The sequence below is a fragment of the Pleurodeles waltl genome, chromosome 4_2, assembly GCF_031143425.1.
Source record: "Pleurodeles waltl isolate 20211129_DDA chromosome 4_2, aPleWal1.hap1.20221129, whole genome shotgun sequence".
Lineage (NCBI taxonomy): Eukaryota > Metazoa > Chordata > Amphibia > Caudata > Salamandridae > Pleurodeles > Pleurodeles waltl.
Window position 1 is genome coordinate 291,131,837 of NC_090443.1, and position 23,460 is coordinate 291,155,296.

Consider the following 23,460-nt stretch of genomic DNA (forward strand, 5'->3'; position numbering starts at 1 on the left):
TTTCGGCGTAGTGCCCTCTTGGTGCCGACCAATTTCGGTGCCACTGTCTCGGTGCCGAATCTTTTCGGAGCCACTCTCTCGGGCCCGAGATTGCTGCATGCCTGTATCTCGATCGAAGTCGGATGACTTCGACACCAGCTCGCCCTTTTTCGGTGCCGATGGACGGTCACCTACTTTTCGGGTTAAGCCATGGCCTGTTGGCGGTGACGTCCCCTGGGCTTTGGCAGTCTTTTCGTGAGTTTTTTGTTTCGATGTCTTACTCACGGTTTTCGGCGTTTCTTCGGGATCGACCTCCTCCGAGTCCGAATCCTGGATGGAGAATGTTTCTTCCTCCTCCTCGAAACACCCTTGTCCTGTCGGTGCCGACGCCATTTGCAGTCTTCTTGCTCTTCGGTCCCTGAGTGTCTTCCTCGACCGAAATGCTCGACAGGCCTCACAAGTATCCTCCTTATGTTCTGGTGACAAACACAAGTTACAGACCAGGTGTTGATCTGTATATGGATACTTGTTATGGCATTTTGGACAGAAGCGGAATGGGGTCCGTTCCATCAGCCTTGAAGAGACACGTGGCCGGGCCGACCAGGCCCCGACGGGAATCGAAAAACGCCGACGGGCCACCGGAGCTCTTCTCAATTCGGTGTCGATCTGTTGTAACTAACCCGATGCCGAACGCAAACAATACCGACGATTTTTCCGAGATTCTAACTAACTTTCCGACCTGAAACACGGAGCGAAAAGGAACACATCCGAACCAGATGGCGGAAAAAAAACAATCTAAGATGGAGTCGACGCCCATGCGCAATGGAGTCGAAATGGGAGGAGTCCCTCGGTCTCGTGACTCGAAAAGACTTCTTCGAAGAAAAACAACTTGTAACACTCCGAGCCCAACACCAGATGGCGGGATGTGCACAGCATGTGTATCTGCAGCTACACATGCCATCGAACCTATATGTACAATACTGACATGTTAATAAACTGCAACTGCCACACGCATCCAGGGAGGAGGTAGGGTGCGCATGTGAATCTACAGCACTACATGCCACGAACAGATGTCTACTGGTAAGTAACATTTTCAGTTCAATTTCACGTGTGGCTGCAGATACAGATGCTATGCATAGACTGTAAAACAGTCCCTCCTGTTGACGTGCAAATACATCTACACAATGTTTTGTAAAGGTATGTAGTGTAGATCACGTTGCTGCTTTACAAATATCTGCTATAGGTATGTTACCTAAAAATGCCACAGATGCACCTTTCATCCTAGTGGAGTGCGTTCTAGGTGGTGTAGGTAAATGTCACTTGGCTATTTCATAGCAAGTTTGAATACACTTGTCTATCCATCTAGCTAAATTTGCTTTAGATATAGGCTCTCCCTCTTTGGGGCATTGAAATAGCCACAAAAATTGTTTTGTTTTTCTAAAGTCTTTGGTTCTGTCTATATAATTTTAAAAAGCCCTTCTAACAACAAAAGTGTGTAGAGCCCTTTCTGCTACAGAATCAGGTTGGGGAAAGAAAACTGGTAATTCGATTGAAAGACTGATATGAAATTGTGAAACTACTTTTGGATTAGTTCTTAATACAAGTTATTCCTTGTGAATTTAGAAGAAAGGTTCTTCCACGGTTAAAGCCCGGAGTTCACTCACACGTCTTAGGAAAGTGATAGCGACTAAAAAAGGCTACTTTCCATGACAGGAATTGTAAAGAACAGGAAGTAGTGACTCAAAAAGGGGACCCATAAGCCTTGTGAGAACAATGTTAATATTCCACGATGGAGCTGGAGGAACCCTTGGTGGAATTGTTCTTTTAAGCCCTTCCATAAATGCCTTAATGGGAACTCTAAACAAAGAAGTAGGCTGTCTATTTTGCAGAAATGCTATAGCTGGTAAATGAAGACAAATGGATGTGTAAGCAAGATTAGCTTTTTGTAAATGCAGCAATTAACAGACAATCTCTTTAAACGTTGGCTTAAGAGGGTCTATGTTTTTTGATTGGCAATAGCAAAAAAAAAAAAAATTCCATTTTGTAGCATAACATTGTCTAGTTGCGGGTTTACGGGCTCCTTTAAGAATATCCATACATACTTGCAGTAGATGTAAATACCCAAATTCTATGACCACAGGAGTCATATCGCTAGGTTGAGCAATTTGGGTTCTGGTTGTATTATTTGTCCTTGATTTTGTGTTAGAAGGTCTGGTCTGTTGGGGAGCTTCTGATATGGAACTACTGAGAGATCCAGAAGTGTTGTGAACCATGGTCGACGTGCCCATATAGGAGCTACCAGGATCATGGTGAGGGAAGATTGTCTGAGCTTCCGAACTAGAAAAGGAGTGGGAGAGGGAGAAAGTGTAAGCTAATATTCCTCACCAACTGATCCATACAGCATTGCCTTTACACTGAGCATATCTGGAGATGAAGTTTCAACATTTTGAGGTGTGGCAAATAGGTCTATTTGAGGTGTTCCCCACTTTAGAAAGTACTGGTGAAGGACTTGGGGGTGGAGTTCCCATTTGCGGACTTGTTGCTGCATCCTGATGTGCAGGTCTGCAAATTGATTGTCTGACTCCGGGAGATATTGTGTCACTATGTGAATATGGTGATGAATTGCCCATTCCATATTGTTTCTGCAAGATGGGACAGTTGAAGCTATTGTGTGCCCCCTGTTTTTTTTAAGATGGTACATGGCAGTCATGTTGTCTGTAGGTACCAACAGTTCCAAGTGATTGATGTGTAAGGACTGTTGAGTTGTATTCCATATTCCCTGGACTGTGAGGTTGCGGAGATGAGCTCCCCAACCGGTATGCAAGGTGTCTGTAGAGAGAGTGATCTGAGCCATAGAGTCTAAAACGGGCCATCCTTTGGTAAGATTTGTGGTGTTCAACCAATGCAAAGAGAAATGAGCCTGGCGGTTCAACAACTCTAGTTCTTCCAGTTGTCCCTGTGCTTGAGACCACTGATGAGAGAGGCACAGTTGAAGGGGACGCATATGACGTCTGGCATGAGGTACAATGGCAATACAGGATGCCATCATTCCTAATAAGCGCATAACCGTCCCTACTGTGTATGAATAGTTCTCTGTTAATAGAGCAATCATTGTTTGACAGGCTTGAATACGGGCTGAGCTGGGAAACACTTGTCTTAATTGTTTATTGCGAATTGCTCCCAGGTAGGGCTCTAACTGGAGAAGTTGAAGATGTGATCAGAGGTAACTGATGGTGAATCCTAGAGTGTTTAGGAAATGAATTGTGAGGAGTGTAATGTTGACATTGTTGGAAGGTTCTGGCTTTGATAAGGTAGTCTTCGAAGGGAAGACATGAATGTGTTGTCTTCCGAGGTGTGCGGCCACTACCGTAAGACATTTTGTGAATATTCTGGGAGCGGTTGTGACTCCAAAAGGGAGGACTTTGAATTGGTAATGTTTTCCTGCAACCACGAATCTGAGGAATCTATGGTGTGCCATGTGAACGTGAAAATAAGTGTCTCTTAGGTCTAACGTCGTCATATAATCGCCCTATTGGAGAAGGGGAATGACATCTTCAAGAGTAACCATTTGTAAGTGTTCTGACAGGATGTAATAGTTCAAGGGTCTGGGATCTAAGATTGGTCTGAGAGACTCATTGTCTTTGGGTATTAGGAAATACATTGAGTAAAGTCCTGTTCCCTGGTGTAATGGAACTGGTTCTATGGCCCCTTTGAGAAGAAGAAAGTGTACTTCCTCTTTGAGAAGAGTGAGAAGTTCTTGGGAAAGTCTGGAGCTCACTTCCACTCTGTCAAACATACCCCCTCATACTCACAAACAGTAGCCATTTTGGATATTTGCAAGTACCCATTGATCTGTGGTAGGTCGAGACCATTTTGGGTAAAAATGTTGTAGCCTTCCCTCTACAGGAGTGGTGTGAGGTGAAGTCAGTCATTGTTTAGTGGTGGAAGAGGAGCCTCTAGATGTAGATGGCTTACCTTTGCCTTTGTCATTTTTCCCTCTGTAGGAAACTCTATAATAACCTCTGGAGTATGACTGACAGGTGGGCTTCTGTATATGTGGAAGACTGTAAAGGATGACCAAAAGCCTCTTGAGAATCCCGGGCGATGAAAATTGCCTCGTTGTGTGCTGGTCTGCAGTGCCCTCATGGCTTTGACAATTTTATTATCCTTGTTGAGCTTTTGAAGTGTGGTATCAACTTGTGGGCCAGATAAGTGCTCTTTACCAAAGGGCATGTTTAACACTGCCTGCCGTACTTCTGGTTTAAAGCCTGAGCCAGCCATGTCTTCTTATGAGGAGGCTGGTATTAATACTGTGTGCTGCTGTATCAGCAGCATCCAGCACACAACTAATAGAACTATTGGGAATAATTTGCCCTTCAGGTACAATTTCTGCACCTCTCTTATGATGTTCCTTGGGGAGATATTGCAGAAGCTCTTCCATGGCATCCCACTATGCCCTGTCATAGTGGGATAGAAACGCCTGTGTGTTAGCAATACGCCAGTGATTGGCTGCTTGAGCTGCCACCCTTTTACCTGCCGCATCTAGCTTTTTACTTTCTTTCTCAGGTGGTGGTGTGTCTCGGTTGATTGGCTGATAGCCCTTTTGCAAGCAGTTAAGGCAACAATGGAGTTATAAGGAATCGGAGCCTTAATAAATAAAGTATCAGTGGGTGCAGCTTTATAATGTTTGTCTAATTTGAGTGTGGTAACTCCTGCTCTCACTGGTTCTTTAAATATTTAATCTGCATATCTGAGCATGCCTGGGAGTATGAGAAGAAACAGACTTTCCTTGTGTATTGTGCCCAGGATATCAAATAGAAAGTTTTCTATGGGATCAGTATACATTTGCATGTTATGAAATGCAGCTGCTCTACCTATGACCTGCTGATATGAGGTGGAATCCTTAGGTGGTGAGGGTCTAGCTGGGTAGCGATCCGGATCTTTAGGTGTAATAGGATCCGGATCATATGTATCCCACTGGTCTGGGGCATTTAGTGTGTCTAAGTCATGAGCCCCACTTGGGGGTGAATTAGGTGGTGTAAACCCTGAAGGAGGGGGAGATGATGTTGGAGATGATCTGAAGGAGGTGGAGAGGATGGAGGATAAGGCTGTGGGAGAGATGGAGCCTTGTCATTGTTAGGCTTCTTTGAAGGCGGAGAGCAGTCAAGCGCCTCTTGAAAGGAAAATGTTACTTACCAGTAGACATCTGTTTGTGGCATGTAGTGCTGTAGATTCAAATGCTGTGTATGAGCTTGCCATCTAGTGTTGGGTTCGGAATAGTACAACTTGTTTTTGTTCGAAGAAAGTTTGAGTCACAGGATCAAGTGACTCCTTCTCTCAGTAATACTGCGCATAGGCATTGAATCCTTTGTTAGATTGTTTGTCCGCAGGCGGGAGAGAGAAGTAGTGAAACGAGTATAGTAGGATATAAAAGATGTCCATGCAATGTATTTACATATGTATACGCACACACAAATGGCATGTGTAGCTGTAGATACACATGCTGTGCAGACAGTAAAGCAGTACCTCCATAAAGCGGTGGCTAGTGTGTAGGGGTTGCAATTGCTTGAAAAAGTGTTTTAAGTAAGCTTGTCCAACATTTGCCTGTTGTCTGGCAAAGACGTCTACACAATAATGTTTAGTAAAGGTGCAGACCATGGTGCTACTTTACAAACATCTGCTATTGGTATATTACCTAGAAAAGCATCCATTTCCACCACCTCTAAAGAGGAAATTACATTTTGAAGAAAGTCTTGATCTAAAGGGACAGGGGGTGATGTTACAATTCCTGTTGAGCGTCCATAACTTCTAAAATTGGTTCCACCAGTGAAGGGGTGGTCAAAGACTGTCAGGAATAAAAGTCTTTTTTTTTTTTTTCATTTTCTGTTCTGAAGATTTTAGTTTGTGGGATAATTTTGGCACCAAAACAAAGGATGGCAGGTTTTTTTTTTGTTGGTGCCGAAATGTTTGCTACCGGCACCTGAAGGAGTTTCTAGGCTCAGACTATGGCCAGTTGGCAGTGGCGGACCGGTGACCTCTTTAGATGTAATCTTTACTGGCGCTGAAGGGGTCTTTTTAAAAAAATTTTTTTTTTTACTCACCGTCTGCCCTGACTGCAACGACTGACTTTCAATGTTGGCTTGAACACCAGAGTCTGAATCGTCGATGGAGCAGGACAGTTCTTGTTGTGGCTCCTCCTGTGCATGCTCGTCGCCGAAGATGTCCGGTGTGTCGTCTGGAGTCCGAGATGCCATTTCCATCCGACAAGCTCTTCGGTCTCAGTGGTTTCTTCGACAAAGGATCAACACACATTGTAGGTCTGCTCGTTGTGGTCAGGGGATAGATACAAATTACACACCTGGTGGTGGTTGGTGTGTGGAAATTTGGAGTGGCATCGAAGGCAAAATCAAAATGGAGTCCGTTACATGAGGTGTGCATGGGTGGATGCCACACAGAAGAGATGGGCCCCAAGAGGACCACATGTATGCCCCCCAAAGGGCAGAGCTGATTCCAGCCTTAAGTTGGAACTGAAGGCAGAGTGAGTGAAAACATAATCGAACAATGCTGACTGTGATAGAAAGATGGAGAGCGAACTGTGAACTCAGTGAGAGGAACACACGTCCAAGCCAGACAGCGGAGAGAATCAATCTAACAAAGTACTTTATGTTCATGTCCAGTACACAGAGAGTAGGATTTACTTGATCCCATGACTCCAAAAACTTCTTCGAAGAAAAAAAAAAAATTGTACCACTCGAACCCCCACACTAGATGGCAAACTTATGCATAGCATGTGTTATCTACAGCCACACATGCCATCGAACAAAGCTTCCTCGCCCCAATGGTCTTCTGGTGGCCGGATTTCCTCTTCTTACATTGCCTCTGAATTGTAAGAACCCTATCGATTTTGCTGTGCTGTTTTAATTTGTTGAAGTGTGTCATCTACTGAACTACCAAATAGTTGTTCCCCATTGAACGGTGAGTTCATGATGTTTGCTTGCACCTCTGGCTTGAAGCCTGAGATTTAGGCACTTGTGGCGTCTTAGAGTAGTTCCGTCCATCACAGGTCTGCTTGCTGTATTAGCTGCATATAGTGCTGATTTTAAGTACATATTGGCAATATTTTTTTGCCTTCCTCTGTAATGGCTGTAGTTCTTTTTCTATATTGTTGTAGAAAGTGCTTAATTAATTCTGCAATTTCTTCCCACTGCTGATAGGCGTATCTGTTGAAGAGGGCATTTGAATGAGCTATTCTCCACTGATTAGCTGCAGTGTGTGGTATTCTCAATTCTATTCCATGCATTTTTTCCATAGTTATATGTCCCCTGGTGCTCAGCCAGTGTGACTGAGGTAATAGAATACTGCTGTGTGCATGGTTTGAGTGTCAGCTGGAATGTGTGGGCTGAGCAGCAACAATGCTGCTTCCGGTGGGGCCTTTCTGCTACCTTCATAACATCTTCTACCTGTAACCTAAGACTCCTATCTTGTGAAGAAATATTATCTTGTTTCACCTATACTACTGTTTACCCTCCATCATCATTTACAACAATGGTGATCAGGATGTCATAAGGACCTAGCGTGAAGACCACAGCACTACTGCAGGAACAGGAGACGAGAGAAGATTAAAACTGAAGATTACCTGAAACTATACAAGAGATCTAATACTAAAACTGAATTTATACAAGTGCAACATGAAGGAATTGAAACACTCTAAAGGCCCCATTGGTGTCTAACAGCTGACATCATACACTTTGGGGTGTTCCTGCTTCTTTTCATCAATTTCATCCAGAGCCTTCTGACTGCTATATCAAAGTAGGAGATGAACAGCCCGTCTGACAGCCCGCAGTCTACTCAAGTTATAAGTGCGTGCCTGCCTGGACCCGTTTCTACTGAATACTGTATTTCCAGTCAATTTCTTAAAGACTTTACTTTTATTCATTCTAGATGAGTGCTGAACCTTTGGCAAGTGAGCAGTTGACCTATTTTCTTATGCCTATCCTTCCTGTTCAAAATCCTACTTCTTCGTTTACTTCATCTCTCTTGCTATGCTAATCACTAGTAATAAAGGACTTCAGTACCTCCACAACATATTACTGAATGTGAAGTCGGACTATTTTTTCCAGGATTCACAACACCACCAAAGGACCATCATTCTCTATAGTACAAAATTATCTTTATTATTCCTGTTCTGGGATTCTGTGAGGTGTCTCCTGGTATCTTATACACGTCAAAACAATTTTGGGTGAGAGGTCGCTCATCAGGAACTTTTATTATTATTATTGCTGGACATGGTTATTTATTTTCTTCCGTTTGGTTTATACTGTGCTTTATTTTCTGTCCTTTTGTATGATCTGGGCTGGTCTGCATTTACTGTGTACTGCATCTACTGACTGTGCCAGATAATTTTATTTAGCTGTGGTCTGAGTTCACCATTTTTACTTGGCAACTCTGTACTCTAAGAAGTAAACCCCTGTGTGTGTTAGGCAGTATACCGTGTGAGTGTTGCATGTTATGCTAATGTTACTTATAGTGGGGGTCATGTTTTTGCCCATATGTTTCTTACTTTTACTTATCTTACAGTTTCTGGTGATGGGGCAGGGATCCTGCAACCCAAATCGTACTTACATTCATGTTGCTGGTGGAGGGCATTTGCACTGCACCCAAACCATACTTGCCTTTACTTGTACTGGGTTACAGCAGACATTACTTATTGTTAATGGTGATGGGCCTGTGCTTCACCAAAACCATACTGATTGTTTCATGTCTTGGGGCATAGTAAATGCACCCAGGTGTTGCTTACTGTTGGGGCACATGACTGCGCCCATAACGTATTCTCTGTTGCGCGTGAGGGCTCCCCTTTCGAACTTTCTCCCAACCAAGTCCATCTTTTTATTTTATTATTAAGGGGTGGCCTTCCAGTTGCAGGGATGTTGGCTTTTTCTTGCAGTTACTGTTATAACTGAGTCAGCAGGTGCTGCGCCCTTAATATAAAGCTGGGTCTTCAGGAGAATGTTAGTTTTTTCTCAGCTAATGGTGTTATGGGCTTGCATGTTGCAGACCCATTAAAGGCTTCTCTGTCTTGATCTAAAATGCTTGGAAGCATGGGCAAAAGTTGGATTCTTTGTTTGTGATGGTAAAAGAGTTTCTAATAGAAAACACAATTGTGTCTTTCCTTCTTCCAGTTGTACACTGTATTAGGCAGCTGCTCTTACCTGCCCATACATGGTGATGTCATCAGGTGGGGATGGTCTTGATGGTTAACTGTCAATACCTTCTTCAGAAGAGTGTCACAAAATCCTGCCACTGAGTTTCTGTAAACTCTGAGCCCTTCTCATCCTGGATGACTCAACTCGCTCACCCTCGTCTTCCTCAAAGAATATTTGCTGTTCGTCTTCCTCCTCCTCCTGGGGTTCACGGACCACCCTGGAGTTAAGGGTGGTCCTAAATCGTTGACTTCTCTTTGTGGTTCTTCTCTTTTTGGCTGAAGTTTATATGGGATTCTGAATTCCCTTTTCTTTTGGAGTAAAACCGCCATTTTGGCTGTGAGATACCAATTCTTTTGATCCAATTTGGCAGTCTGATCTTCCACATCGACTTCTGTCGATGACTTTCTCATGGATGTCGAGTTGTCTTTTTTCGGAGTCCACCGTCTTTTTAGGTTTCTGCCCGCTGAGTCTTTGGATGTGGGAACGTCTCAACCTTGACTGTCCTTTCCCGAGGGGATCTTTCTTTATTACCTTGTCTTCAGTCGTTTTTTTTTTGTGTTGCAGAGGCAGACTTTATGGATATAGAATATGATTTTTTTTTTCCCACCAGTGTTTTTTCAGGGTTAACCAAGTCATCTTCTCCTTTGCTATTTTCGGCTTCCCCTCGACAATTCACCTTTAGCACCCTTGGCGATGTTGTCGTCTTTGTCGCTTGAGGGTACAAGATCTTTCAGGGAAGGTGTGAGTTTCTGTTAAGAGTGGTGTGCATGCCTTTGTTTTTCTCTCACCTTCAAAGTTTTTGACTTGAACATCCTGCTTCCCAGGTTTCACTCTGATGTTTGAGAGGTAGGCAAAGATTACAGACCAGTGTTGATCCTTTTGAACAAATTTGCAGTGGCAGTTGGTGCAAAACTTTAATGGTGTCTTCTCCATTACGCAGGTCCGAAATTCACCCATCCGGGCAGTCTCCACGTCGAGTGTTTCTCCTTTTGATGGCATTGTTTTAAACGGTACCTTCTTCAACGATGCTGTGTGGATTTCCTCTGACTCCTCAACGAAAAGTTTGACACCATTAACTTTTTCTTCACGATCTGGGGACCCTTCAGCCGTGCATTCAGACCCAGCAGCAGAAAAAAAGAATCTAAAGATGGCGACCACGAAAACAGCATAAGGAGAGGGCTTATGATGTCACTGGAGACTGGACAAAGCACCGTCTGGTAGACCCACTGACGCCCTACCATAAAAAAAAAATTTTTTAAAGAAGGACTACGGCTAAAAGGGAAATGTTCCGGACCCAACCACTAGATGGCAGAATAATGCACAGCATGCGCATCCAGAAAAGATTAATGCTGAAAAACATGACCAGGTCATTTTACAGCACACTTGTAATTTAGGCATAATTTTTGACAAGCTGACATTGGAACTACATATAACCAAATTTTCCCTTACCTGATGTCTAATACTGAAAGTCTTAAAAAAAAACATTTCTATACTTTCTAACACATCCAACAAATTGCTAGTGTAAGCTTTTACCTTTAATATGGATTACTATTACATAAGGTTACCTGGTTACCTTATGAAGAGATTACAATTAATTCAGAATGTGGCTGCTCGATTTATCCTTGGCCTCAGCTTAAGAAATAGTGCCTCTCTCCATCTCATGCATCTGAACTGAGTTTCCTTTCACAAATGGGGACTCCTTAAAGCTTGGTGCTTTTGCCACAAAACCCTATTCAGTCCGCCCTCATATTTTAACTCCTTATACTCCTTCTAGGTCTCTACTTTCCTGTTCTAATCACCTGATGAGCATTCTGAAATTTCAGAAAATGCGTAGGAAAGAAGTTGCTTTCTCTGTGGTGGCTGATTTTGTAAAAACCTGTAGTTTTTTGTTGTTGTTTTTTTTTAAGTGGGTGACGTCAACTATTGAGTGCTATGTCCTTTCTTGTATGTCAAACATGTCCTGGAAATCCTTTGACAAAGTTGCCATATTTGGATTCTTTTTTCCCCCCCCTTAGTGACTAACGTGCCCGTTTCTTTCTTCGTTTTTGGTGTGTTGACAATCTTCTTTGCAAGTACACCTCACTTGGTGGAGGTGGGAGGGTCACATGTGAATCCAGAAAAGCCTTAAATCTGCAAAACTACTTCTACTGGTATTTAACTTTGTCTTGCGGTGTGCATTTATTTTATAGTGGTGTTTTCTTCTGTGTGGAGGCTGCAAACCAGTGTTTTAGCACTCTGCCCCACTCTCTCTGCTTTGATGTCCACATGGGTATGTTTTGTTAATGTGTGTACTGAAGCTCATGTCGGAAAGCTAGTGTTGCCCGCTTTTTCCTTCTCGACTGTGCTTGTGGTTTCTGCGTGTTACCAGTGCTGTCTAGCGACAATACCGGATTGTCTGTACAATCCATCTTGCAATAGTGTCCTTTGTGACAGGGTAGCTCTTGCTCACATGAGCAAAAGCTACAAGGATATTGAGCCTTCCGTGTCTGACCGTTGATAATAACGCCAACCGTTGATAACGCCAATAACTCTGTGGCCTGATTAACATGTAAACTTTTAAGATGTATCTGGGGTTTGTTCTAATTACCACCTTAATCTTATGATTTTGAAGATGGAGATCTTTTGTGAGCTTTGATCTCTCACACTGTTAAGTGATGTGATGGCAATAAAAAGGGCTGTTTCAAGAATCAAACTTCAGCTGTGCATTAGCTCGAATGGTGATTTCTTTAGCTGTTTTAGTATCACACGGAGATTGCGCGTAGGCATGGGTGTGCTTGTTGGATGTGAAATCTTTTTTTGCACCCTCTAAGAATTGATTTAGCACTGGTGTGGTGAAAAAGCTTTCCCCTATTACTCCTGTATGCCACAATGGCCACTAGGCTGATCTTTAGCAAGATGTAGGCAAGGTGTTTGATCCAATACCTCACTCATCTGTTGGACACTGTGGTATCCTGTGGCCAGTCTATTTTCTTGTTCCACCTATGTATGAACCTGTTCCACTTGTTAGTATAATATGTTCATAGAGCAGGTTACCTTGCTTCCTTGATTATTTCCATAGACCTGGCAGGTAGGTTTAGGTGTTCAACCTCTAAGTCTTGGGAGGCAAAGCCGCCAGGTTCAGGGTGGTGCAGGTGTCCCACTCAGTATCCTTAAAAGGTCTTGAGGTGCTGGACACTTTACGACTCGTCACTGCCGTGTGGCATCTCGAATAGTTCTGAGAACCAAGTTTGTCTGGCCCACGCGAGGCTATGAGGATTCATGTCAGTTGCTCATGTTTGTACTTTTCTAGCATATGTAGTATCAGGGGCATTGGTGGGGGTGGGAGGGAGGGCAGTGTAGTTAAATCTACTAGACCATTTTATTGCTGGAGCATTCCCTACAGATCTTGGGTGGTTAAACCAGTGTGCGCAGCTTTGGCATTTTGCGTTTTCAAGACTTCTTACTAGGTCCATGTGTGGGGTGCCCCACCAGTGGAAGATGTTCTTTACTACTTTTTTTATTTAAACTCCCACACGTGTTGAGTTTTCCTGTTTGCTCAGTCTACCTACTTCTGTGATGAATCTTCATAGTATGTGCATCACTACTGGTGATATTCCTTCTTGTTTGCCCATTCCTTATGGCTAATTTGGTTAGCTTGTGTGAACTTGTTTTCCCTTGCTTGTTGAGGTTGAAGATAGTTGTATTATCTGTTTGGATTAATGGTTTTCTTCCCCTGGGGTTTTTTTTTAGAATGCCTTCAGGAACAGGAAAACAGTTTTAAGTATTCAGCAAGTGCTGAACTGCCTTCTTTTGGGTTCCATAGTCCCCTGATGTTTATTTTCTGCATGTGAGCTCCCAATCCTCTGTGAGATACATTCATTGTTTTGGTAATTAAAAAAATCTGTGTCTCTCAAAGGTTTTCCCCATCTATGTTGGTCAAACTACACAATGGCATTTCTCGCTCTACTCGGCCTGTGACAACTATTTCGTCACATTCCCCTTTGCTTAGACCTTTGCTGCGGTAGCCACTCCTGTCGTTTTCTCATGTGTAGTCTTGCATGAGCTGTTAAAAGATGCAACATGCCATCATGCCCAGCATTTTCCCCACCATTTGATGTTGACCACTCTGTTAACGATGAATTTGGTCCATTATCACATGGACTCTTGTTCACTGGACAGGCTCTTATAATATGTAAGTTCAATATTGCACAAAAAGGTATTTTCTCTTTCTGCCTTTAGTGATGACTCCTCGTAATTGATGGAGAATAACAGGCTGTTGAGTGTCCTTATGACTGTTGTATGCTGTTTTTGCATTGCTTGGAATGTCCTTGCCTTTACTAGCCATTCATCCACACTGGGGTACACATGTATTTCACTTCTATTGAGGTATGTTGTGACCACAACTAGACACGTTGTAAACACTCCTGATGCTGATTTTATTCTGAATGCTAATATCTTGAATTGGAAGTGCATCTCGTCCACTATGAATCAGGAATTTTCTGTGTCCAGGTATGTATCTGAGGTGTATAGTTGCCATGTAATCCCCCTTCTGTATAAGGAGATGAATTATTGAAATGCTGTCATCTTACATGTTTGTATTTTGACTGACTTGTTGGGTGCTTGCTGGTCCATGACAGGTCTTAGGATCTTATCCTGCTTTGTGGCGCTCTGGTGTCTCTCTCTTGATGGCACCGCTTCTATTGTCATTTTGCTTAAGAGGTGCTGCAGACACGTACCACCCAGTTAAAATTCTTTATTGCTGTGCGAATGGAATGTGCATGGTGGTTGGTTATATCGCCTCCCCCTTTTTGCAGGTGCTTTCGTCCTCTGCAACATCCCACCCTGAAATGGTCCCCTGTACTGCAATACCCCCATGGCTTTAAAGGTGTTGTCTTTTTCCATGCACTTTGGCTCCTCATCCACCGATTCCTCAAAAAAAAAAAATGTTTCCTGTAAAGGGTACATTGATAATGGCAGATTATATTGCTTGCTCAAAGCAGAAACCCTAAGCCATGCATGTTGACGCAGAGTTGTTGCAGCTCAAAGTTGCCTACTGGCAGTATCTGATGCGTCCAGTGCAGACTTGACAGGTGTTGGAAATGGTTTTGCAAACAGAGTAGATTGTTGACCCTCTTTCTGAACTCTTCAGGTAGGTGCTGCATGAGTTCCTCAACTTCATTCTACTGTTGGTGGGCATCGCAGAAAAGCAGGAAGTTTGAACTTGCAATGCGCCACTGCTGACCTCTCCAACTTCCACCCCACCGTGTCTACTCTCTTGCTCTCCTTCTCCAATGGAAGGCCTGTAGAAGTTGGAGTATTGGCTCTCTTTGAGCTGTGCCACAGTGAGTGTCCTGGTTTGTCACCCTTGATGTATAGGTGGCATCATGTAGAAGGTTTATATTTCTTTTCCACAAAGGGGCGATGGCCTTTGCAACTCCTGCCAGGTCTCTTTCTCCAGGTCGAGGCCTCTGGGCAGCATTGGAAAAATTGTTTTCTTTTTCTGGTTGGGTAGAAGTGCCTCTAGCATGAACCATGACTTTGCAGGCCCTTCCTCCAATTGCGCCCTATAGGTGTTTGCTGCTGTTTTTATAACCGCATTGTTTCAGTAATGGGATGTAGGGTTAAAGGGCTCGAAGAGTAAGAGTTTACACTGTCCCTGATAGGTCAGCATACAGGTCTTGCCACTCTTCCGTCAACTCCCCAGCTTGTGAAGGGTCGTGCTTGAGGAACTGTGATTATTCTTCCTTGAAATGGAATAACTCCATGCTCTCCTCCTGAGGTACTGGCTGGGCAGTGATTCCATTCCAACAACCTCCTCTATAGTTGTTGTTTACCTTGCTGAGGTTTCGAGGTAAATGTCTGTCATCTTTGGAGAGTAACTTTTTTTTGCATGAGGCCTACAAGTCTCTTCTCTTCTCGATGCCAAAAGAATTTAGTTTGGTGTCTGCCATTTCACCCGTTTCTTTAGCGTCAAGTCAATCTTCCTTGAGTATGTCTAGACCCACCCAAACTCCTGCTTCTCTTTTGTGGTCTAGACTGGCTCTGAGGGTCTGTCTCCAGCAGTATCCTACCGCTTGGTTCTGTGGGACTCAGTTTGCGTCTTTTTCCTTCTAGTGCCGATCTTTTCGGCGTAGATGATTTTGTATGCTTCGAGCCCGAGATTTTCAGTGGTGTTACTTTGGGCAGTTTTTCGATGTCTGCGTGTGTTTGCTCGCCAGATGGCCCTCAGCTGCTTCTCCAGTGTCATGGTCTTCCCCCTGGGCCAATTAGGTGTCCTCCAGTATGTTTTCTTCTTTGCTTGAAAGCCGCGACCCTTGAAGGATTCCTCTTTTTCTGGTCATGAGATCATGGCGTAACGCATCCACCTCTAGATTCTGTCCCACCCTGATGGCTTGGTTTGGAATTCTGCGCACCCTTCTGAACTACGTCTTTCAGAAGAAAGGTTACAGACCTCGTGTTTGTCTTGAGCCTACTTGTGGTGGAATATGGGCAAAATCTAGACAGGATGTGCTCCATATCCCTTCTCATGACCCAGATGAGTGCTTGGTTGCTTTTTGGTCTTCTCAAGTTCTTCAGTATCTATCAGTTTTCACCTCTCCCACGATGTCTGTTGGGTGCTCTGCCGTCTTTGATGAAAAACTGTTATCCAGGGTACAGATTCTTCTCTCCCGACTCTGGAGCGCTTTGGTTACTTCGTAGAAAGATTTTCAGGGAATACACCAGAAGTCACTCAAGTAGGGACATAGCACTAAATGGTTGACTACTACCACAAAAAAGAAAAAAAAAAAAAAAAAAAAAAAAAAAAAAAGGAGGAAGAGACTTCAGATAGACAATTCCAACCAAAGCATTAGATGGCAGAAAAAGGCACAATATGTTAATCCAGAAAAAAATAATGCTGCAGAAGTCGGTGCTTTACAACATTCTCATACATTGTTCAGCAACAGGCATGCTGCCGGTCAAGTATGTACATAGTGAATGCAAACTAATGCTGTAACAAGCTTTCTCGAGTCAACTTTGTGGTTGTCAAAGTTTGCACCAGTACAGACTTAAGAAGGGTCACATTCGTCCTGAGTGTACTTTTACCGGCCTGAGAACCTGATCCAGAGATATGAGCTATTTTCTCTGCAGGGAATTTCAAGCTTAAACTTCAAGGACCTTCTTTTCCTGTATATCATTTTAAATCCATCTGCAATCAGCAGCCTATAAGAAGCCGTTCGTTTTGGTTGGAGTATTCCCAGGTAAAAGATGAAACAAAAACACTTAAAATAATGAAATTACAAAATTCCACTGTTCAGGGATTCCTTGCTTCACAGAGCAAAACACGTGAACTGAGGGTTGTCACACCAGTGGACTCTGGAGCAGTCGGACAGTCTAACTCATGTATCAGGAGGCTGCAACTCAACAGCCTGAATTTCTTTAATGTTCGTTTTTTAGAAGGAAATGTTTTTTCTAAAAAGGGTGCTAGACGATGAATAGAATTTAAATAAAAATTGAAACATTAAATAAAACCTGAAGTCTGACTCCGTCATTCAAAATGGATATGCATTTCCAGACTACACCAAGCACTTAAAAAAGGAAGTGTGTGCACGTACGCACACACAAAAGGAGGTAGGACTTGCTGTATACTCACACCATACGAACTCACATGCAACTACTAAACTGGCAGTGCAAGGATGTGTGTACAACATCATAAAAAATGTTTCTGGTCCAGCTACCTAATAGCAGCCATAGTTTGGGAGTGGGAATCAGCCATGAAGTAAGAAAACTCCATAAGTGGGGAGTATGGAGATTTAGAATTTGCTGCCATTTTGGGCGGCTTACTGTTGCTCTCTGGGGCTACGATGAGAGCTTTGTAGGCATTTTAACACGAATGACCATGGAGGTTGCTGCAGCTATGACTATAGGTTTTCGCCAGTTGATTCGAAATAAAAGCTTAATCAGCTAATCCACTCAAGAGGATAATACGTATAAACGGTAGGCACCACAAAGCTAAGCAAGTCAGCGTGTTTGGAGAGTTCCATCAATGGAAAAAGCCAGACAAAATGAGGAGGATCAACAGCTAACTGCTACATGCCACCTTCTGTCTGGAGCTGAACTGGGAGAGGCATGACAATGGCAGAGCTAGAACGAAGGCGATTAGCTAGACACTGCAAGAAGGTTGGGAATATGGGAAAGAAGTGCGAGGGAGATGTTAAAAGTAGTGATGGTGCTTTGACAGTCCTAGAAATACTTGTTCCCCTTCCTCCCAATGAAACTCAGTAACGTTCATCCAACACCAACACCCCCTCAAGCAACCCCCACCCAATATCCCTGATCCACGTCCTCACCGTTTGCATACGGGGTCACCATCTTCTTGTTGGTCATCACACGGGCAGTGGCATTGTTCACCTAGAAGCGGAAAAAGCGGGATGGAGGGAGGTGATGTTGCAGGATGGGGAGGGGAGGAGAATACCCAGCATTAGAGAAGAGGTGCGCTCATGCACAGAGCCCGGCGCAAGGCACAAGACCACGTGCTTGGGAACAGTATTCCAACATAAGTCAGCAAAGTCCAGCTACTGCTCCTGAAAACATGCAGTGATCGTTAAGACGGATGCACCAAAGAACTCCCAAAACACCTGCTTTTATTGGGGGTGAGGTTGTGAGGGTTGTGTGGTGCATGGAAGGCAGGCAGGGACGGCCAGGACTTTCAGGGGAGGCTGCTGAGGGAGCGGTAGGAAAGGGGACAAGGGAGAGCCGACATGGACTACCAATGCTGCTCTTGTATCGGGAGTGGGGGGTGCAGTGTGAGATGGCTTCAAACACACAAGAACCCTGCTTTTTTTTTAATGGCTGAATTGGGCTGAGTGAAAAGGTTGAGAAAGTAAGGGGAAGCCTCCACCTCCAAATACAAAGCTTACATGTTGGTAGCCTGTGACCTTCTGGGTATTACTGCTATTAAAGTTAGGGCTTAAAAATAAACTGCTACTGAACGGGAAAAACTGTATCACAAGGTGTGTAACCCGTGCAGTGAGGAAATCTTATTGCAGAAATGCCCATGGCACTGTAAAATAGGCCCAAGTCAACAAGTTAATTAACAGAGTACTGCAATACCTCATAGGTCAGTAGCAAGTGTAGTGAAATCGGAGAGCCACAATTCTCTACACAGTAATCCATCCTCTTTTCCTTCTAAATGACCGAAATAGGGTACCCTTTCTTTACTTTTTCCACTAAGGTATTGGAATTGGTGGGTCCCGAGTTATGGGACAAGGACGTCATGAGGCATGCTAACTTGGGCTAATAAGTAACAGGTGGGACGGGCAAAAGTGCGGGCCAATACGTTGCAAAAACATGTGCAGGGCATGGATGCAAATGCAGCGTGCAGGGCAGGGCGGAAAACAGTGCGCAGGGCGTGGGCAGCAAACTTAGCACATATGTAAAATAGGATAATTCTTTGGCTGCAAGAGTCCACACGTTCACTGCTCAGACTGCATGTACTTGGACACATTTTGAGTCATTAATGCAAATATTTGTTGGGCAGGAAACAAGAGCAACCGGCACTGGAAGTCGGGGCTTCTCAGAACAAAGCAAGTCCCCAGACTCTGACCTAAGTGGAAGGCAGTGCGGGACGGGCAGAGGAGGTCCTTGGCCATCACCCTGCATTATTAACCCCCTTTCCTCCTCGCTGAATAAACAGTAGAGAAATGGAGTAGGAAAGAATGATCAGAACAGTTAGAGAAGGGGCTGAAAAGGGAAGACATTAAAAGATGAACGGAGGAAGTGGAAGGAAGGAATGAGGAAAGGAGGAATAAAGTTGATGTGAAGGGATAGATGGGAGAGGTGCAATCGAAGAATGACAAGGGAAAGGATAGGGAGCATAAGGGAGAAAGGGGAAGAGAGCGACATAAATCAAAAGTAAGGCAGACAGAAGGGAGAACCTGAACAAGGGAGGAAAAGAAATGTTGGGAAAGTGATGAATTTAAGAAAACATTTTAGTACACACCCCACTAATGACAATTAGGGGACGGAGGGCTGAACTCTGGGTGGAAGAAGGGCCTGGATTTGTGGAGAAGAGACTACATTTGATGGACATTTGGGATTGGATTGGAGAGGCAGGTTTAATTAGACTGGAAGGGCCACTCTGGATGGATTTATGATGGGGTCTTAAGTCAGTAAATTTTGGTAGCGGGAAAGTATGGGCATCACAGCAGATTTGGATGGTGAGATTCTTGGGTGTGAACTTATAAGCAGTTGGGCTGAATACAGGCAAGGGGAGTGATGACATTAAGCCTGGCTGGATTCGTTGGCAAAGAGGACTGGAATTTGGGGTCTTCCTCTGTAGCCCTGTTTTCTGGAGATAGGGTTTTACAGAAGCCGCTGCTCTTGTTTCCATCCCGTTGCTCAAATACTTAAAAAATAAAGAAAAATATATAATCAAATTATACACATTCCAATCGGTTCAACATGTGACAGAAAAGACCCACCAACGGGAGAAGTGGATGTTTAAGGGGTGGGCATGCTTATAAAAGGGAATCAAAACAGAAATGAGGAAAGAGTGGTGAGCTGCGTCCCTTATCTGTTACTTTAGGGTGCTTCTCCTTTAAAAGTGCCATGCCCTAACTTACTCTGCAACCACTGACAGTGACTTGACAGACAACCCCAGGGCTGAGAAACCGGAATAACAGATGCATTCACATTACAGGCTACAATCATCAAATGCGTTTCATACAGAGTACGAAGTCAATTTTTGACTATTTCTAAATCAAAAGAAGAAACAGAAATTAACACCTCTACTATTTTGACATGGATGTGATACAGAGTTGGCTTCATACTAAAACAATCCTTTTTTCAACGACAGAAAAGAGACCTGGTAAATGTCCAGAGTATGGTCCGATCCAAGGTGTCTGAAGTCAAATTCTATAAGAATGCCTAGAGTAGGAAAAGCTTCTGATCTGTAATCCTACCTCACCTCTAGGGAAATCTTCATCAAAATCTAAGTACTAAAGAACAAGTTACCTTAAGTAATGCTCTATCTGGTGGATAATCTATCCACAGAAGCCTCACTTGTGGAATACCTTGAGACACCAGAATGTATCCAGAGACCTTTAAAGTAATGGCTCTTAATCTGCCGCTAGGTAGCACCACCTTTAAGAAAGGCTCACCTAAACCAGGATCGAAGAAGTGGAGCTGCATATAGACACTACCCCTGCACATCGATGTCAGTTCTAGATTTGTTGATCTTCCAGGCACCCAGACGTGGATCAAAGCAAACAATTTGCAACTGAGTATGCCAATGAAAAAACAGATACTTTAGAATGTACTTGCGTGCACGTCGCAGAATGGGAAAGTGGGAGGGGGCGAAGAACCTGCTGGTAAAGTATCCATCCAAAAGAGCACTAGCAAAGGTAAGTAACTTCTTGTTTTTTTGGGTACTAACCACAGATTCCTCACCTTAGATAGATACCACAGCAATACCTCCTGAAACGTGGGGCGTCTCAAGAGGAGACTCAATAAGAAGACCCGAAGGACAGAAAGGGCACGACTACCTCTATGCACCGGACAGTCAAGGCAGGAGTAGTTGGTGAACTTGTACACGAACACCCACTTAGCAGCCTGCCAGATGTCCCAAAAACTCTTCTTGCTAATGCTTTTGTAGGGAATAGCATGGGAGGAATAGGCCCACAGGCCTTCAGGGGCTTCCTCCTTAGCTAGAGCTTAGTGCACCCTGCTCATGCATTGGAGGCTGGTTTACTTTAAAAAGAAAGTGGTCAATGGATGGGCACGCAGCTGCACAAATGTACACACTTTTCCCACCCACAGTCACACCTACTCACATTCATGTGCACACATGGGCACATACATACACCCAAACAAAAAAGCATACACAAACCCTACCATTCACAAGCACACTCAGGCAAATACGCATTCATACACAAACATTCAATGTAGTACTTACCTGTCTGGCTGCAGCTGCAAAAGCCTAGACCAGCAAGTGGCTGGAAAGAGAAACAAGACAGCCTGGGAAGGAGCTGGAGGCCTCCGGAGGAAAGCAAGAAACCGAAGATCCTGCCACCTCCTCTTACTGGGTAACCTTGTCAAGGGTCAACTAATGAAGGGGACCTAGAGAGAGGCTTGTTTATCCCACCCTAATCGGAGACAAGTTGTGACTGGGTTATACGAGGCTTCTCTGACTGACAGGAGGCCCTGGACACAAAGACTAAAACATAAATTGCCCAAGGCTTACTCTGTTAGTGATACTACCCCCTTATTATCACTGCCCTCAGGTTTCAGCTCGACAAACTTTGGCTGTATGTCACCTGTGCATTAGCACATGTAAAGCACCTGCCTACCCGATTTTGAAAAAATGTATGTCTATCAGGCTGACCCAAAGGTTAGTCTGCCAGACACTCATCAGGCACTTGAAAACTGGGGTGGAGGAGATTGTATTGTATTGAACTGGGGTGGAGGAGATGTATTCGGGACGCTAGAGACCCAACATACACACCAGCAGGCCGCCACAGCTTTTATACATAGGGTGATCCACCTTGATAGAGTCATTTCTATACAGCCTTTGCAGCACCAGCAAACTCCACGAAAAGTTGATCATGAACACAATACTACTGCCTGCATTTAATACAGAAATTTAAGACTCCTGTGGAATCAGGCCAACGAAGTCTCTCCTCTTCTTTTGAAAGATGCTGTGGAAAGAACAACATTTGCAGGGTAATAAGATTGTCCTCTGTGAAAAGGGTGATACTACATTTGACATGGAAGCAGCCACAGTCCTCAGCAATAACTGGTCAAGGAAGAAAGTGGCCTATGGTGGTTGCACTGACAGCACCAGCAGTCCATCAACATGGTGCAACAAAGTGACTGCAATAAAGAAGACAGACTTAACAGCCAAGACCTGCATGGAACCAGTATACTTAGGCTCGAAAGCCATTCACATAAGTGGGGACCAAGTTAAGGCCTCCATGAGGAACTATACATGTTTATATTTGTTAAGCATTTCAGAATACCGAGCACAATCGATGATTTACAGTGTGAAGGCTGGTCAAGCAAACCTAAAAATGCTGAAAAGGCAGGCATGGAACCTTTCACTCTGCTCACCTTGCACAGCCTTGTTGGGGCACAGAAAAATCAAATATCCATAAACAATAGTTTAGCCTGTAAAAGATCAAACTGACGGATTTACAGCAGAACACAAACTTCACTGAGTGTCCTGAATACATGGTTTCGGTCAAAGAACGTCTGTCCACTAGAAGCGCATCCTTTTAATATCAACAGAAGTGTAACCACTTGTCCCAGTATTCATCAAGGAGTCTCCTCCTTCCCCTAACCAAGGGGGTAGTTTCCACATAAGTCCAGGAAACTATTAGGGATCCGTGAACAAAAACACTAAAAAGTGCAGTGAAAGTGATCTAAAACCTTAATGGCAAATCAAACCTGCTCAGTTGCCTAAAAACAAACAATCAGCACATATGGAGAAAAAGGTAGTGGCGATTTGGGTGCAGGACTCTACCCTGTTGCTTCAACAGAAGGTCCTCCCAAAAAGGTAGCCATATCGAGGGGCATGTGTGCAAGGTGGAGATCAGGGTGCTGCTACCCCTTCTCCTACTGGGGGAACAATAATCCCTGCTATCAAGATGATCTGAGATGTTTTTCCTGTTTGTTTTAAAGGTGCCAGGCAGTAGAGGGGAGTAGGGTGGAATGTGTACAGGATGCCTGTGTTCCATTGGAGGGCACTATCAGTTTCCTTTGCATCTTCCTGGTGGAAAATGGAGCATGCAGTAGTCTTGATGGTGTAAGCTTTTCCCACGGATGAAAAGATCCTACCAAAATAGATCCTACCAGTTACAGTTGCCCTGAATCAACTTAGGATGAAGACTACACTTGTGATCTGCCAGCTGACGTCTGCTCAGTTGGTCTGAACTGGCATTTTGAGACCTTGTCAGGTGATTGTTCACCAGTAAAAAAGCCTGCTGACCCAGTCATCTCCAAAGGCACAGATTCTCCTGGCAAAAAGTGCAAGACCCCATTTTGACCAGCTCGGTTCAGTATCAAATGGCAGTAGGTTTGTCAGTGATAACCTTCCCATTCTCCCTTGATCATTGGTAGAAAGTCTTTCAATGCTAATTCCCAACCAACAGATGTGGAACTGGTGCATCATTGGAGACCAGAGACCCACAATTTCCACCACTCCCACCTATGCCCCCAAATTCACAAACAAAACATTTGTCAAAACCAAGCTCTGGGTGGGACTAGCAGCAATACGGGCTGTGTCAGCCCAAGGCTTTCCCAGTTCAGACACTACTGAAACCGG

General features: G+C 44.0%; 1 protein-coding gene across 12 annotated transcripts in view; it reads right to left on the minus strand.

Annotated features, from left to right (window-relative positions):
• The window catches only part of RBFOX2 (RNA binding fox-1 homolog 2), a 518,182-nt gene that overhangs the window by 109,556 nt on the left and 385,166 nt on the right, over positions 1-23,460 (minus strand). For all 12 annotated transcript variants that reach the window (XM_069231196.1, XM_069231198.1, XM_069231195.1 and 9 more), the window contains one exon: positions 17,489-17,549. In XM_069231196.1, the coding sequence (XP_069087297.1) occupies positions 17,489-17,549 (61 nt within the window). The remainder of the gene's footprint in view (positions 1-17,488; positions 17,550-23,460) is intronic.